Source organism: Rhipicephalus sanguineus, unplaced genomic scaffold, assembly GCF_013339695.2.
Source record: "Rhipicephalus sanguineus isolate Rsan-2018 unplaced genomic scaffold, BIME_Rsan_1.4 Seq610, whole genome shotgun sequence".
NCBI lineage: Eukaryota > Metazoa > Arthropoda > Arachnida > Ixodida > Ixodidae > Rhipicephalus > Rhipicephalus sanguineus.
The window spans coordinates 22,765-41,194 of record NW_023615620.1 but is presented as its reverse complement, the minus strand read 5'-3'; the positions used below and the strand labels follow the sequence as shown (position 1 = coordinate 41,194).

Here is an 18,430-nt window from a genome sequence, read left to right as displayed (position 1 = left end):
TGTTATTTATGTTCGTCACAGTCATGTCACGCAATACCAATTTTGGTGAATTATCAAGCTAGCGAAATTTCGTCCGCCAGCGCACCATGAGCGTGGCACATAAGTCATGTTGTACATGACATGTGTGTCACGATTTTTATATTAACTCCTGTTATTTACATTCGTCACAGAGTCATGTCACTAAGTACCAATTTTGGTGTATATCAAGCTAGCGAAACGGCCGCCAGTGCACCATGAGCGTGGCATGTAAGTCATAATATATATGAAATGTGTGTCATGATTTTCATATTAACTTCTGTTATTTATGTTTGTCACACAGTCATGTCGCGCAATACCAATTTTGGTGTACATCAAGCTAGCGAAACGTCCGCCAGCACACCATGAGCATGGCACATAAGTCATGCCGTGCAAGACATGCGTGTCGTGATTTTCGTATAAAGTCCTGTTATTTATGTTCGCCATACACTCTTGTCAAGCCATACCAATTTCGGTATATATCAAATTAACGAAATGGCCGCAAGAGCACCAACACTATGGCATGTAAATCATGCTGTACATGACACGCATTTTATGACCAGTCATTTGTGTTCGTCATACAGTCATGTTATGCCATACCAGTTTTGGTATACACCCCATGAACAAAACAGCCAGGAGAGCACAAAGTCATAGGCAGCTAGATAGATAGATACGCTCGAAGTCGTAGAAGTTCACTAAGAAATGCTTCGCATTTAAAATCATTGGAGGCAACCGTTATCCTCGAGTTCTCTGGTAGTGGCACTCTCACGTTGGCATTCGTGTGCCCTGGTGTAGTCCTTGGGTTAACTGCATTTCATTGCACTGCCGAAGCTGATCTCGGAGGCCACATAGAAAGAAGCATGTGGTTCAGATCTTCTTCACTAGGTGCCGCAACAATTCCAGCTACTCACAAAAAAACAATATGCTTTTTCATTGAATACTGCCAATATTGCAGCAACTGTAGGCATAAGTAGCAATCGGATAACAGTAAGTGCCGCACCTCCTGTACTTTGCCGTGAAAGTCCCTACACAAAACAGACTCTCTTGAGGGAGGGGATAGGGGGGGGGGGGGTAACAATGTGCTCTAATAACCAACAAGGCAAGAAAACCAATTGCTATTTTAGCTTTTTCAATAACTTTATCCGACATCGAAAAGGTCGGCTAGGAATGGTGTAACACAACAAGTGTTTTTTTATTGCAATAAATACACAAACACTGAACAAATACAAAAGTATGCCTAAAACTAGAACTTAAGCACTGCATAACTCGCTGAAGGCATGAAATGGCCTGCATTTAACAATCGCATCAAAACAACTTGCACTTGGAGACCAGAAAGCAAACGTGTGATCTGCACACTAGCAATGGGATGACTGGAGTGTTCAACACATTCTGGACATCATGCATGCCAACATGTTTTTAGCACATATGTTGGATTAAGAATAATCTCGTAAAGTTAAGGCTGAAATGTTGCTTTACCTTGCGCTCCGTTTCAGCTCTGCAAAACGAGACCAAGAATTGCTGTACATTTCAAAGGCCACAATACATGAAACATATTACTCTGACTAATAACAGGGTGCAATTCATTCAGTGCAGCTACAGCAGCACCAGAAACCTCGGCCTGTAAGTCCTGCATGCGCAATAACACAAAACTAGTCAGTAGCCAAAACAGACCACATGTAAACATTAAAGTACTTAGAAGTTTTACCATCACTCGAGCACAACGACACAAATAGACCTCATAATTAGTCCAGAAAGGACACAGTCCATATTATCTCTCTATGAGCACAAAGAACACGGGCTCAAAATGGAGAGCGCGCAACAATTATCCCAGCGAAGAACAACACTCGAGGAATCACGGCAACACCCCGCAACATTCACTCAACAGAGTCTTCAAAGGTACACCACAAGGTGTCTTTCTTCGCTGCTGTTTGGAACAGTGAACATACACGGCAGTCTTATTGCTGAACTTGGAGCACAAAAGGTTCACTTGCAGTAAGAACACTTGATGCGACAGCACCATGGCGGTTGCATTACATGGCATCAAAGTGGAATTGGTGAGCCTCTTGGAGCTTCATCCGACGGTCCTCCCGTTTTTCTAGCCAGTGCAGTGCTCCGATGATCAGCACAATAAAGACGCACGTACCAGCCAGGGCAATGAACGTCAGCAGCACCTGAAATGTGGTGCAAGGACACATGTTACTTGGACAATTCAACTGTCGCCTGTGGTGAAGTTCGGGTATGCAAGCAGATAATCAAGTGTACAGCGTTCAGTGACTGAGATGCAATACTTGGAGTGCACGACTGCCGGCACTTTTTGCAAGTACTGGTAAGGGCTAGGTGATCGCTGGAGTGAATACAGTCGCAAGGCTGCCTAGTAGGAGCCCTGTACAAGTAATCCTACCATCTACCACGAGAACAACAGGTGTTACTGTGAACGGAATGTGTCCTTATTCCAAGGGGCACGATAACGTAAGACTATTTCATTCCATTTTCGTTCCCTATCTGCAATAGCATACCATGATCAGCGAAGATTTTCCAGGCTTGCTTGTCACAGGATGCAACTAAAGCTGCAAAGATGCCCTATTACGTTAAACTTTTTCGGAATAGCTGGAGTGCATCATGTTGTGAATGGAACAGAAGATGGCTGCCCACAGACTACTCTGGTACTCTAGTTGGGTACAACATTGGAAGTCCGCAGCATTTCTTCCTCAAAGGCAGATGCAAACGAACCTGCACCAGTGTGCGCACACTCCAGACTTGCGTCATCAGCCGAAGAGTCAGTGACCCCACCTTCGGAGAACATGCTAAGTGCATGGGCAGGACTATTTCTTTAGTCACGGAGGCGATTGGCTGGTGAACTTAGGTCATCTGTGTTGTATCCGACCATAGGTACTTGTAGCTGACAGAGTGAATGTATCTGCATATATGTTTTCTATAGTCGTATAATGGCCATCGAACCATTTCTATTCAGTTTCAGAATGGGCCACTTGTCAGCTATTCCACACATTTTCAGGTTCATTCTACACAACTTAGCATAATCTGTGTGTACTTGTCACTGATCTTACCAGTTTCTGCAGTTTCTGGTTGTCACATCATTATTGACAGGCAAAAGGGGCATGACCCGAAATTTTTCAACAAACAGGGAAAGGCTAATGGCGCATTTGAAATAAGAACAAAGTGGAGTGGAGTTGTATTGTACCGGCCCAACAATACCGTACCTGTCGTCCAGGAGTGACGAAAAGCTTGTTCACCCAGCGTGGCGGGTCGTTTATCGGATATGGGATGACCACCATCTGAGAGTTCGGGATGATCTGTGTCCACTGGTGGTGCACGCTCAGGTGCTCGACGCTCTCGTTGTTGGCCAGGGCTACAGTCAACACGTCCACAAAGTTTGGCGACTGGCCGAGGCCGAACACCGAGTAAGGCAGCTGCAGCGCATAGTGTGCCGACTGGTACAACTGGCTTGCGCAGCTTTCCTACAGAATGCAGGACAAAGAGAAAGAAAGGTGTGTAAGTTGGTGGGCTAAATAAAGCAGAGGGCAAAAACAAAACTGTGCCAGTGGAGACAAAGTTAAGAGTGTCTGGCATTTAAATGCATGTGGCAGCACACAAACTCAGTGTTACAAAACACTTCGAACAGACGAGCAGTGACAATAACTACAAACACTAGCTGTCCCTTATTTATTTTAACAGTAATACGTTTATATGCATCTAATAATATGCCACTTTTTCCTTCATGTAGCTGTACATCCTAAATCTTACTGCAGCAAATGGCAAGAACAGCAAGCAGAAATTTGCATTGAGCACTCCTTATTACGAGACACTGTTACAGCAATTAAAGGAGTACAGAAACAAATATAGGTTATAATTACGCAGCTGTCAACTCGATAAATATAGAGCACTATGGCCATAGTGTGTGCATATGCGCCAGTGGTACCAGGTACCACATGACTATCACAATAGGTTTTAAACATGTACTAAGTCTCCTTTTCCTCAACTGATGTCATGGTGACATTGGGCACATTTTGAAACTGCTCGTTTAATGTAATGAACCATTGCACTCTGGTTGACATGAGGCTTCCTAGCATAATTACTGGGTTGATGGCCATCCAACAAAGCTATAAAGAGACAAAACTCTTCTGTCCAGCTTTCTACAACTAACTATGTACAGTGCAAGCCTCCAGCTGTTTGAACTTTTTTTATTTTTTGCATGGCCAATACGCTCTACTCTATACGCTATGCCGGTATGGTCCAAATGTATTTATGATACTGCTGCATTCATTCTTCATGCTACAATGAGGAATTACTCCCGAGAACTTGGACTTGGCACGCAGTTCCCATTTTATCAGTACGTCACACATCAACACTACATTTGGTACGTATTAAACAAAGTAAACACTTGTTTACACAAGATAGCAATATAAAGTATTAACAGTGCATACAAGGATGAAAACGGGACAGAACAAACAGAGGCAAAGAGCGCTGATAGGAAGAAAAAGAAGCAAAGGAGCCTGATGTACCAGTAATGTAGCTTAAAAGTGTTGCAGCTAGAGAGAGTTGGTATGGATCCATTAGAAAGCATTAACAGCGCATACATGAGTAGAAAACAAGACAGAACAGACGCAAAAGGCTACAAGATAGCACAAATCGGCACTATGGCCAAAGCAGAAAGCACACACCTGCGGATAACCACTGGACGTTATGATCCGGTACCGAACCAGAGGACCCGGCTGATTCGTTCCATAGGCCAGGTGACCCTGTGGGCAGTCGGTGTAGCAGAGGCCACTCACAGCCAGAACCTTGATGAAGCATGCGTCGTCGCTGAACTGGTTGCGAAGCGCATACGTGTGGAAGCCGTTCTGACGTGTTCCGTTGGTCAGCAGGATGTCCATGTGCCCGTCTTCGTCTATGTCGAAGAAGGCAGCCAGTTTGGCCGAGTCGAAGTTGGCGAGTGCTCCATAGTTCCAGTATGGGACCAAGTTCCGCCCATATGGACAGCTTGGACAGTGGGTGTTGAGAAGAAGCGTAGCCCGGGTGACTACCTTCTTCTGACCAGGCAGCTTGCCTTCCAATATGGCCAGGAAGTCGGGGTAGCCGTCCATGTCCACGTCTGCAGAGCGTAAGGCTACTGGCATCGCCAGATCGGCCGGCTGGCCCTCATCGACGTGGAATTTCCACGTGTTATTGGCGGTGTCCTGAAAGGATTCGAACCAGGTGACCCACTGGCTACCGTTGAGCACCATAATGGCGGAGCGCTTGCAGTCGACGCTTCCCAGGCAGACGGGCATCACGTGCTCCATGTCGCCGTCCGCGTCAACATCAACGAACAGGGATTGACCCTTGACCGCGGCGTCAGGCGGGTATTCGCGCCTGTTGGGACCTCTGAAGGTGCTGTTGCCGACCCAGTACCAGACCTCCATGGAGGAGTGGGCGGTCAGCATGAGATCGGCCGTCATGTCGTCGTTCAGGTCCACGAACGAATTCGAGTGTGGCTTGGAGAGCGCCCCTGTGCCAACACCAAGCGCCACCAGTGCAGGAGTCCTGCTCGGACCGAACGTCCACACCGTTCTACTGTTGGGTTCCTCGGTCCGCGCGGAGAGCAGGTCGACGATGCGGTCGCCGTTGTAGTCGAACAGCAGCGGCTGCCAACCTATGTCGCTCACGTGCGTACTGTTCGCGCAGTCCACGCCCATTCGAAGGCGTCCCCAGAAGATTCGAACGTCCACGACGTCGGACTTGCTGCCGCTGTCCTTGGATGTTACTAACACGTCCATGATGGAGTCACCGTCGAAGTCGCCGGGCATGATGCCCGTGATGACGCCTGGAACGCTGCACTGGACCTCGGACTTGTGGAAGGACGGCTTCACGCCCGTGGCCACCCATATCTCAAGCCTGTGCGAGTCGTTGGACGCGAGGAAGAGATCGGTGAGCTTGTCCGAGTTGAAGTCGCCGAAAGCGCCTAGGACACTCGGTTGGGCGCCTCCGAATACGTCGTCCGTGATGTCGCGAAAGCTCGAGGCCCCTTGAAGAAACAGGGCCGACGAGAACAGGACGGCGATCGCGCGTACACTCGTCATAACTTCCATCACGATTGCTGCACCGCGTCATTCGTTTCAAGCGACATGTCGTCAGAACTGCTGGCACAGATAGGGATGACGAACGACGACGCCAGCGTTGGCGTGACTTAGCGCACTGGTAGCAACCTCCCGTCGTATTTTCGCGGCGTGCGTAACATGCCTTAATAGAAATAAACTCCTGTGTTTACCTGTAACCGCGCAGGTAAGTTGGGTAAGACACGAAACCGATTCGATAAATACCGAACTTCTATCCAGGAACAACAGTCGACAAAATTAAGAGATGGGCTTCCTAGATGGCGCTACCAGCCTTTCAGAAATATTCGGAAAAGTAAAGCGCCTTCCTCTCCAAAATGGCGTGCGGGCGCATAGTGCGGGCGGTTCGACACAACTATAACACAACTCACGTTGGACTAGATGGACCTAACGCAAAACAAACACCACGGTGACGTTGAACGTTTCATTTTGTGACTGGTTGGTATAAAAAGGTCGATAATCAGTTGTTTTGAACGCTATCTGTTCAAAACAAATTAACTTGTTCGAAACAGAGAAGCCGGTGTGCTCTCAACTCAGATTAAAAGGAAAATGAAAAGCAACACACCATTTATTTGTTGCAGTGTTGTATTAACAAGAGGACGCAAGCTTCTTTCTTTCCGTCGAGCGTTCCATATGCTAATGAATCAGCGGCTGGTGGGCAAAGCCATGTCACCATGCCACCACTTGCCAATGCTGCATGCGATCATGTAGTATAAATGGACCGCACAATTTCATCTGAATTTTTACCGCACGGGCAAGGAAAGAATCCCTACTCGGCATTCTCAAACGACATCCGTCTTCACAAAGCAGTTATTTCCATCTCAAACAATCGGCGGTACGTCAATATGCCAGCATACATGATAAACGTGCGCACTGGTGCGGGTGGCGACCTAATGAGTTTCAAATATCACGGCAATGATGAATAAGTACGCTTTGTTCGGATTGGCACGCAAGTCAGCGAGACAGTACGTCGCAGATCTCTTTATATATATGTAAAGTGATCCCTTCAGACTTCGATAGCCATATATGAGTGCGGGTACTTTTATGCGCGCTCCGTTTATGCTTCGTCATCTGTATATAACCTTTTGTCCGTGCATACGCAGGTGCGCATGACATTTTATAATTACATGTGCTCGTCAAGCAGTGAAGTTGTGAGCGGCTGCGGATGGAAAGCGACAGACCACTTCCCACAGCTGCTATACAAGCGCGCTGTATGTTTTTTTTTTTTAATTTTTTTATTATTTTTTTTTATTGCTGGTACATTGCGACGATAGCTTGGCAAAACAGCAGGAACACTGACAAATGACAGTACAGCTGCAAAACTGACTTTCCTACGACGACGCAAATAGAAAATGTCAATTAAACTGCATTAAACTAACTGAATCTGCCAGTCGCACATTTTCTTGTGCAATGACACCCTGCGATCTTCTTCGAGTAGCCGTTCATTCGAGTCCACGTGGGCGTCGATAACTACTTCAAGAAACACCTCATCAACGACGAGTTTGGATTGTCGTGCGATTTAAATTCTCATTCGTGTCAAACATATATAAAGAGTAAAACGATTTTTCCAGCTTAAGCAGATCACCCTTTCACAATACCAAAGTCACAACTCTTGCCGCGAGAAGACGCTTGGCAAGCGAAAAGACTAGGGTTACTGTACATGCTCCCTACGCAGGTCTTTTCTGCGGTAGCACATACACGGACACTAGAAAAGACCTGCAAGAACAAAATACAAGTAGCGACACCACCTTGATGCTTCCGCACCAGCTCGCCGTGACGTCATAGATTCTCATGGCAACTCCTAGTGTCTATCAGAGTATGACTGAAGAACTCTGGTATCTATAGATACTTTTTCATCGGTAAAAATGACGTACATTGTCCTCTATAAAGGCGCCAAATACTTGACACCGGAAGTTTCGGGACATATTATTGAGCCAATGTGGCTGAAATACAAAAAAAGGCACTGATATCCGTGACGTCACGCTGCCATTTGCTTGCACGTTTCGGCACGAAATTTAAAAATGAAACTTTAACCAATATTTCCAGATTTATAATTGTAAGATCGCAAAATTACGGAAAGTGGAGTGCTCAAAGTTTAAGTTATAAGTCTAAATTTACTGACATTGTCTCACCTTATTGTTCCATTAAATTATATGCACATTGACTGCCAAAAACTGTGATAGATGATTTCTGCGATAATATTTTTATCATGAAGTGTTGTACTGGGCATCAGCAACAGAAGTGGTGGAACATATTACTCAAGGTCCGCGAGTAATTAACGCTCTCGGCTAATATGTGTTTCTGTTTGTGAGCCTGCGTTTGAGCGATAAGCCATGGGCTAATGCATATTGAATGGTAAACCAGCGCTAATATTTCAAATACTTTACCTCGCATCAAAAGCTACCTTGAAGCTATCAGTAGGACACACACACACACACACACACACACACACACACACACACACACACACACACACACACACACACACACACACACACACACCACACACACACACACACACACACACACACACACACACAACACACACACACACACACACACACACACACACCACACACACACACACACACACCACACACACACACACACACACCCCCACACACACACACACACACACACACACACACACACACACACCACACACCACACACACACACACACACACACACACACACACCACACACACACACACACACACACACACACACACACACACACACACACACACACACACACACACACACCCACACACACCACACACACACACACACACACACACACACACACACACACACACCACACACACACACACACACACACACACACACACACACACACACACACACACACACACACACACACACACCACACACACACACACAACACACAACACACACACCACACACCACACACACACAACACACACACACACACACACACACACAACACACACACACACACACACACACACACACACACACACACACACACACACACACACACGCACGCACGCACGCACGCACACACACACCTCTGGCGTAGCCAGGGGATTTAGAGGGTTCGACCCCCCCCCCCCCCTCCTCTAGATACAGATATGTGATATGAACATTGCGTGCGAAACACAAAGAAACGCTTGCTTATACACTTGTGAGATCTGACATTGTACTTGTGGCTGCTTTGAATGCATTAGCAAACTTACACGCACGCACGATCTTATATAAAAAGTGGTTGACGCCCCCCCCCCCCCCCTGAAATAACAATTTCTGGCTAGCTCCTGACCACAGTGTTGGAATAGGTGCCCCTGACACACACTGGGACACAAGCTCCCATTGGTTAAAGCTTGCTTCTCCGCATTAAGACTTATGACGCAGAGAAGCCTGCTTTAGTAGTAATATCGCTTCTTGCTGCTCAAGCGAATTTTCGAAGGCATCCCCTTTTGCCGATCTCAAATTTATCTTCATAAGCTAAATAATCTCGTACGAGCAAATCACACTGCAAGCACCCAGAACGAAGCACCAAAGAAGCGCTCCAGTGCCACAGCCCGCGTTGTTTCGTATACAAAGAGATCATTAGCGCTTCGATTTCGTATGAACGTCGGTAATGGTTCAGGTATTTCAAAAAGTTCTTGCACGTTGCTTGAAAGTGCTGTCACATCGCGTTGAGCGATATAGAGTCTGGAGTCGCCCTCCGTGGTCAGCGCAATCGCACCATGCAAATCCGCATCGATATGTTGTCGCGATGCGATCCAGTTCTGAGCCGAAAAGAACACAATCAGGTTACCACTAGGCTGTGAGATCACAGCCCAAACCTCCGCTGGCGTAAATCACGAGGGTGCCAGGGAGGGTCATGTGTTAAAACGTGCCAAGAGACCAAAGCAGCAGATGACGGAATGAACGCTCGTTATTTTGGATTTAGAGGATTCCTCAATCGGCTCGGATACTGCGAACAGACCAACGCCAGAGCGTAGATCCATGGTACGGTGGCTAGAATCCATATCCACGGGGGGATAGTTTGGGGGGTAAAACTGTTGACTCCCCCCCCCCCCCCTCTTCAGAAGAAAATTTCGCAGATCACACGGTGAACATTGTGGCGGTAATGGAACATTGCTTTCTTTTCAAGCTCTACGGCCTCCATAGCCGTGTGTTCCCCTGCAGCCTAAAGGACCTGTAGCTATCATGTAGCGGATATGTATATATAGGAAGAGAGATTAGAGCATCGCGTGAACAATACTTCACTGCAGAAGTTCGTTCGGCTGTCAGCTGCACGGTACAAGCTGTCGTTCTGTCAAAGCTTCCCTTCAATTGTTCCTTTTCAATTAAGGAAGAGCGGCACACTGATTGCTAAGTATATCCCCTTCAGCGGCGATATGTGCAATTGTACACATCAACTACGGAGGCGCGTCACGCACTACGTGTTTCTTCGCTTCAAGTGGCTTGAAACGCAGTGTGCGCACATTTGTACACGCTTCCTGATTGGACAACTAGGACTCATTTAACTTCAATGTGCTGCGTATTGCTGTAGAGGATCAGATCACTTGGCTGGAGACACTACCATGTTCGACGATCGTTCGACGTGCCGCTTTCCAGGACCGGCGTCAAGAACGTTATTTTTCTTTGCTCGAAACGAATACAACCATGTAAACAAACTTTGCATGCATTTTGAGCCTAAGAGTTGATGCACGCGGGTTTCTCAAAGCGTGCCAGAAGAAACATGCAACTCGGTTTGTTCCCTGCAAAACAGGAGTGGTGTACGAGATCCCGACGTCCTGTGGAGGAATGTACATCGGTCAGACCGGCCGGTGTGTGAATGACCGCCCACGAGAACACGCCAGCAATCTTGGAGCGAAGACCGGCAGCAACTTGGCAATCCACTGCGCTAGGTGCGGGTGTAGCCCCGATTTCCAGCAGACGCGCATCGTTCGCAGTTACCGAGATTCCCGAGCCCGAGAAATCTATGAAGCCTACGAAATGCATAACGTCGGGTCAGCATGTGTCAGTTCACCTTCGGTAGCGTTAACAGACAAAGAGATTAGCTATCTGCACCGTTAATTTCATGCGTTGTATAGGGTAGGGCGCATGCGTTTTTGCAATATCTCTCCCCCTCCTCTCATGTAAAAAGCATATTTATTCGTGTTCGCACAAATAAAAAGCATTGTTGGCAGTTCAGCGCCTGGTCCTGTCTTACTTTCTGTGTCCTCGTACTTTACGCGCTGTTTCGAAACCATGAAGCCTTACCAACAAGCTCAAGCCCATACCCTTTTAAAGTTCAATGGTTTCGTCATTGCCGCAATGGCCACATGCATCCATTAGGACATAAAATATGTTCAATGGTTTCGTCATTGCCGCAATGGTCACATGCATCCATTAGGATTAGGATTAGTATTAGATATCAATAGAATGCTATGGCTATCCAATGGAACTTCGTGGTTTACTGGAGTGTTACCCTAAGTAGCGCGAACGTTGTCATAATGTTGAAGCAGCATTGCGGCAACGTTGCGGCAACATTTTGCGCTACCAGGGAAGACACCTGAAGCGTTTTCACAACGCTGGCGGAGTGTCGTTGAGTGGCCGCTGAGCTATACATAGTTCACATGTGACGTTACAGACAGGTTCTTTGCGCTGGTTCACAAACATGGCAGCCACCGTGACTTTTTTATCTCATTACAGTGTCATTTCAGCGGAGGACAACGTTCCTTCCCCGCGCGCTCTTTTGTGCACGCCCCGCTTTCTTGGACGTTACATTGGACGCACATAGGTGAGTCCGACAGCTTAATCTTGTTCCTGAAGTAGTTGGTGCATGCGACGTTTAGTCTGATGCGGTGCAAGCCGATGCTAGCACAAATTCCCAATGTGAAGGCACCAATGCAGTGTAGCCTTAGCTTACGGTCGTGCAAATGTATTCGTATATAGGGCGTTGATGTTCGGAGCTGTGGGCTTGCATGTCTGAAGTTACAAGATCTGCATCATGTTCTTTGTGAATGCAAGCGATACGCATCAGAGAGACAGTCTCTGAAGGCGGCCTTGCATCTTCAACGGGGATCGTGCTTAGAGTTGCGACATGTTCTAGGCCCATGGCAAAGCAGTGCCACGAAAGCGCTGTTGACGTTCTTGCGGTCCACGAGCCTGAACGAAACTTTGTAAACTTGTGTGGCTGTATGTGTTATGCGTTTATCACTGTGCATATCATAATCGTCATCCAGCACCTGGAGTAGCATGTCAGGCGAACAGCCAGGCAAACATCTCCAGCTTCAATAAAATGTTTATCTCTCTCTCTCCCCCCTCTTTCTTCTGTTCGCCAGCTGCGCCAAGGGAGAACACAAAGGATCGGAGGAGGGCACCGGAACTAATCTGATGTCATCGTTTCTTGCTCCGCGCGTTCGAGCAAGAGTTCACCCTGCGTCTCAACCAGTTAGTTCGCAAAGATGGCGGCCACGGTGACGTCATTGCAAGCTATGTATTCGCAAGGACATTGATAAATGACACCAGAATGAACACCAGTTAATTTTCGGTCGTTGTTTCTGGGTTTTCTTTTAATTTCGTTTTCTTTTCTTCTTTTTTTTTTGTCATTCGCTTGGTCATGATGTACTTGTGCGAGTGTAGAAAATCATACGTCCATCTCACACATGAAAACGTCGCATGCGTCCCAGACCACGGGCTCTTACCTTTGACTTTCCTTTCTCACGCTTCTGTTTTGGTGGTTTTGGTGGTTGTGGAGGGCCTGAAACAGTAGAACGTCATTTGATTAAATGGACGAACACTGTATTGCTTTTGGACGCTCTTCAAAGGACATTGATAAAAAGTAAAAACAAAAATGCTTGTGATTGCGCACTATGTAACACTTGATAGATTATGTAAACATAGAAAGTACTGACTGTAGGGCTATTTGGTCTGAGGTAAGTGTTTACATGAATTAGCGCGTAAAAAGAAGAGTACGCACGTTCAGCAGTCTCCGATTACCATATTTATATATGCCCTTGAATGATATATTGTGCTTAATGGCGCAAGAACCAGTGTGCGCAAAGAGGCGCCAAGACATGCTGTATCAATGTAAACTACACTTGGAAGGCTGTTTGTAAAGCGTGGGTCCGCTCAACCACCTCACCTTCTCTGGGGTCCTTTTCCGCGTGTGGCTTTGTCGTAAACAGATAAATACAACTGTATGGCAGTATATTTATATGCAAAAAGCATTCGCGTGCGTGTCCGCACTTTTCCTAAATCTGATTACTTATGTCGGAACTGTCACTACAGTGACATAAGGAACAAGAATTTCCGACAGTTTTTGACTGGGATCGAATTAATCACGAGAGAACTTCATTGGATGCGACACTGCCTCTGCGCAAAGCAAGAACCTAAGCATGCCGGGCGCTCTACCACTGCTCCGCAACTGTTCTGAATTACCCACGGGTATAGCATTGCGACATTACTCTCCTAGTAATCAAGTTATCAAAATATTTTCATCACGTCACCTGAAATGTTGCCTCACAAACATGACTCAGGCAAACAAAAAATACGGGCGGCGACTCCGCCTTGAAGTTCCCGCGCTAACTCGCCATGACGTCATAGATTTTGATGGCCTCTGCTAGTGCTTAAAATTATTTAGTGCTCTGATGAACACAACGTCTGAGCATAAAAAATTTCAGAAATCTTCACTGAACCAATGTGGCCAAAATATGCAAGAAGACTTCGAAATTCGTGGCCTCACACTGACGTTAACGTGCCGAAGTTTCGGCGCGAAATTCAAACACGGAACTTCGAATTTCATTTCCTCTTCTAATAATTAACCTGTGATGATGAAATTAAATACTATAGGGTTCCTAAAGAATGACTTCATGGCCTAACTGAAAGAAGGATTTACATGTCCTAACTGATTTAATGTTTTACTTTAGTGTCGTTACAAGCCTGCCAAGCCTGCCTAAAAATTTCGCCAGGCTGCATTCGGGCGATGTCGACGCAGTAGCCTTTGTATTCAGTTGTGTATGATAGCCACGCATCGTCCCTTGATCTAAAGCTTTCTCTCTTATCAAAGCCACGAGCAGCCTCCCCCCCCCCACCCTCCCCCATTTCGCCCAACAAATATTTGTTTGGCAAACAAACCTTTGTAAAACTGCTTGGCAAACAAATCTTTGTAAAGCTTTTGTAAAATATTTGGTTTGCCAAACAGAGATTTGTTTGGCAAACAAATCTTTGTAAGTGAATCGTTTGTACTAACTCTGCTGATTATAGAAAACAAAAATATACTTAATTCTTGAGGGAGTTACCAACAGCACACGGGGTCGGTTTCGTTAGAGTTCACTCTTTTAAAATAGTCAGTAAATAGTTTGTAAGTGCGTGTATTTACAAGTTTAGAGTGTACTTTACTGCCTTTGCGGCATCCCTTTACTAGCCAGCAGCTAGTAAAGCTCGTAAATTTTGCCGTTACTGGCCAGGGAAGCTTTCTGAGTGTTTTTAACTAGGTAACTACTGAGCCATCTATATTGACCGGCGGTTCTTACATTAACTGGTTAAAGGGGTGGTGTCACCAAATTTGTGGCTTGCGCATTCTTTGCTGTAAGCGCTTCCTATAGCTCCAGGGAGCATGATGCACGAACTAAGATTCATGTATTCTCGCTAAATAACTTAATATCGCCTTTTGATTTGGACAACTTTCGGTTTCGGTTTCTGGGCGCCGAGGTTGGGCAGTGACGTAGAAGTGTAGGAGGCGTGGTCACGTGACCACACAAGGCTGTGACGCACATAGCCAGGAAGCGATCGAAACTCGGGGAGTGATGTAGCAACCGATGCTTTGCCGGTACTACAGTGAACTAGAATGTATTCTAGTTCATTACAGCCGGTACGTACGTTGCGGAAGTGGCGGAGGTCCGGAGGTCACTCACGTTACTAAAGCAGATTTGGTGTGACGTCACTACAACTTTCGTTGCCCATCCTACAGATCTACGTCACTGTTGGCGCGCTAGCGATGGGTTTCGATCGGGAGAATGAGCATTTAGGTACACTTTGGAAGTGAATTAAAATATATTCTAAACGTTTGCTGTGTCCGACCCTTCGTGTGGAATGTCCTTGCATACAGAGGAAACCCACAACAGGCTTGTTATAGCCTCGAAATTTGATGGCACCACCCCTTTAAAGTAAATAGTGGTCATTAATTAGTGTACGAGGATAATGCCGTTTCGTTTTTTTATTTCATCTTATATATGCTTTTTCAATAAAATCAACTTCATATATGGCAAATGCGCCCGCACATATAAACAAAATAGGCGTAAACCTCTATAGTCGGGTACAACTTTAGAAAAAAGCGGCATTTGCACCTCAAAGGCGGATGCACACGCGCTTCCACCAATGGGCGCGCGCTCTAGACTGACGTCACGAGCCGGACGGCCGGTGCCTCCGCTCAAGGAGAAGAAGCGGGACTATTTCTTTGCCGCGGAGGCAATCGGCTGCCGCGCTTCGGTCATATGGGCGGGGCCTCTCCTTTTTTCTAAAGTTGTACCCGACTATAGTTTGCTAACTGTAGTCAATTTAGAGTTAACACGGTTACTAAGTTGTTAGCGCGGTTATTGACAATTTAGTAAAGGACTAAACATTCGAGTTAGTGCTATTCACCTACTAACGAGGTAGCGAACTTCACTAACCTGCATTTTCCTGCCTTCACTTACTAAAGGGTTATTGCGTTTTGTGACAAGTAAACGGTTAGTATTTGGTTAGTGAATATGCCAACCTTTTTTTCTAAGAGTGTTGAAGGTGTCACGTTTTCTTTATTTTCTTTTTAGGCACATTAAAATGAGTAAATGAATGGATTTAAACGGATAAATTAATATTTGAAGACAAGAGTGTCGTAAATATCAACATTACAGGTTCCATGATAGAATAAAAATTGAAGGTCAAAGTTCATTTTTGAATTTGGTGCCTACGTCTTGGCACATGTATATCAGCGGGACGCCATGCATTTCAACGTTTTTTTTTTCTTTTTTCGATGCTTTGGCCAGCTGAGACCGACTGAGAACACTGTAGGCCCTAGTAAAAGGTATCAAAATCTATGACGTCACAGCTAGTTGGGGCGGGAACATCAATATGTCGTCGCCACCCCCATTTTCTTTTTTCGAGAGAAGGCCAAGCGTCTTCACTTGGAAAGAGTGGTGCTTTGAGTATTACGAAAGGGTAACTCACTAATATGAGAAAAAATCGTTTTTTTTTAGTGTCCCTTGCGGAGATTTTTGAAACATAAGCAAAGCAGTCGAAGTTCGCTTTTTAGCAGAACAGCGCAAAATACGGGACTATGAAAGACAAAAGCCACAGCGCTGAGTATCAACATTTTCCTTTTTTTCCCCCCTTTTTTTTTATTGAGAAGCCAGAGCTTTTAGAACAATGAAAAAAGGGGCATGAACGCTATTGTGCGACTCGACTTGCCGGCATAACTATCAATTTCGATAAAGATTAACACTTAACATAATGCAGTGAAAAGCAAATTTTTCGCCTTTGACTGTCGTTTCATGAAATCTGCTTCTCACTGCACTATGTAAACTGTTAACATTTATCGAAACTGATAGTTATGCTGGCCATTCGAGTCACATGATAGCCTTTGTGCGCTTTTCTTTCATTGTTCTCCTGTCTTTGTAAGCTCTGCCCCTCCAACAAAAAGAACAAAGCCATGGTTGATAGTCAGCGCTGTGTCCTGTGTGTTTTACTGTCCTTGAAACTTGAAATAATAATAATAATAATAATAATAATAATAATAATAATAATAATAATAATAATAATAATAATAATAATAATAATAATAATAATAATCAATCATTCAATCAATCAAACGTTTATTTTATCATGTGCCCAGGAACAACCGTAAGGTCTTTGTACTGGCGCACGAAAAAAAAAACAAAGGAAACATTCATAATAAAATATCAGGGATAAAAAACGTTATAAAATTGCACATATACAACTATGCGCAGGCAGAAACAAAAATATCAACAGTGTACGAGGCTATGTAAGTACAGTGCAAAGCTCGGAGCAGAACAACGACTGGGAGCTGTGAAAAACATCGAGCTCCAAAAAGTAAGCATTGTAAAGACGTTGTATCCTGCCAATGGTCGAATGTTCACAGAGGCAGGCGGTTACATGAAAAGGTCTATTCTCTCTGATCAGCTTACGTGGAATTCGGAAATTAAGACAGTTGAGCAGTACAGGGCAGGATATGATACCATGCACAAGCTTGTAAAGAAATAACAGATCAGCGCGATTTCGTCGGCAGCAAAGTGATGGCAATGATAATAATCCAGCAGCGTTAGAACAAGATCTAGAGTCATTTCTAGCGAAACAATGGTTGTAAATGCTTAGGAATTTTTTCTGGACTCGCTCAATGGCGTTGCTGCTGGAATTAGGAATGCCATTCCAGATCACAGATGCATACTCTAGTTGAGGAAGACATAGCGCGGTGTACAATTTTCGGAAGGGCACAGGAGAACGGAATTCTCTAGACATTCTGCAAACACAGGGTGCGAAGACCCCGCAAAGCAACACGCTTAGCGTGAGCAGAAAAGTGTAAGGTGCTATCAAAAAGAACACCTAGATCATTGATCTCACATACCTTACACAACGACACAGAATTGACAGAATATAAAAATGGCACACTAGATGTTTTTCGAGTGAAACTCATTACCTTGGTTTTTGAAATATTTAGGGAGATGTTATTGCTCCTGCACCATTCAGAAAAAGAACACAAATCAGATTGCAGCAAGCGACAATCGATAACTGAATGAATTTCCTTAAATATCTCTATGTCATCGGCATACAAAAGGAAATAAGAATTCCGAATGACAGAAGAAACATCATTAACATAAATTAAAAAGAGCAGTGGGCCCAGTACCGACCCTTGAGGAACCCCACTAGTAGCTTTATACAAAGAGGACGTTTGGCCATTAACGGCAACGAAACATAATCTATCAAGAAGATAGCTATGGAGGAGATTCACAATTGAAGAATCAACATCAAAGTGTGCAAGTTTATCCACAAGCAGCGAATGGCTGACAACATCAAAAGCTTTGCTAAGGTCACAGTAAATAGCGTCAACCTGTCCTCTCTGCGAAATAGGCGTGGAGACTTGCATCATGAAACTGGCAAGATTAGTGACAGTTGAGCGGCCAGCGAGAAACCCATGCTGATTCACAATCAATGAATTTTTTACATCAAAAGACAATATTTTGTGAAGAGCAAGCTCAAAGATTTTGGATGCGGCACAAAGAAGGGAAATAGGGCGGTAGTTCGAGACGTCACTTTTACAGCCAGACTTAAACA

The 18,430-nt window shown here is 45.2% G+C and overlaps 1 protein-coding gene across 1 annotated transcript; it reads right to left on the bottom strand.

Annotated features, from left to right (window-relative positions):
- Positions 1 to 1,106: 1,106 nt before the first annotated feature.
- Positions 1,107 to 6,339, bottom strand: LOC119377903 (T-cell immunomodulatory protein). The gene is made up of 3 exons (XM_037647194.2): positions 4,695 to 6,339; positions 3,234 to 3,491; positions 1,107 to 2,186 (listed from the first exon to the last, which is right to left on the bottom strand). Exons 1-3 carry the CDS (start codon positions 6,099 to 6,101, stop codon positions 2,046 to 2,048), a joined length of 1,806 nt encoding a protein of 601 aa, XP_037503122.1. The 5' UTR covers positions 6,102 to 6,339; the 3' UTR covers positions 1,107 to 2,045.
- Between the last annotated feature and the right edge of the window lie 12,091 nt (positions 6,340 to 18,430).

Excerpts from the sequence above, each read along its gene's own strand:
- LOC119377903 (XM_037647194.2), bottom strand. The coding sequence starts at position 6,101 with ATGGAAGTTATGACGAGTGTACGCGCGATCGCCGTCCTGTTCTCGTCG. Across the intron at positions 3,492-4,694 it reads CGTCCAGTGGTTATCCGCAG|GAAAGCTGCGCAAGCCAGTT; the intron begins GTGTGTGCTTTC and ends TGCATTCTGTAG. Across the intron at positions 2,187-3,233 it reads TCGTCACTCCTGGACGACAG|GTGCTGCTGACGTTCATTGC; the intron begins GTACGGTATTGT and ends ACCACATTTCAG.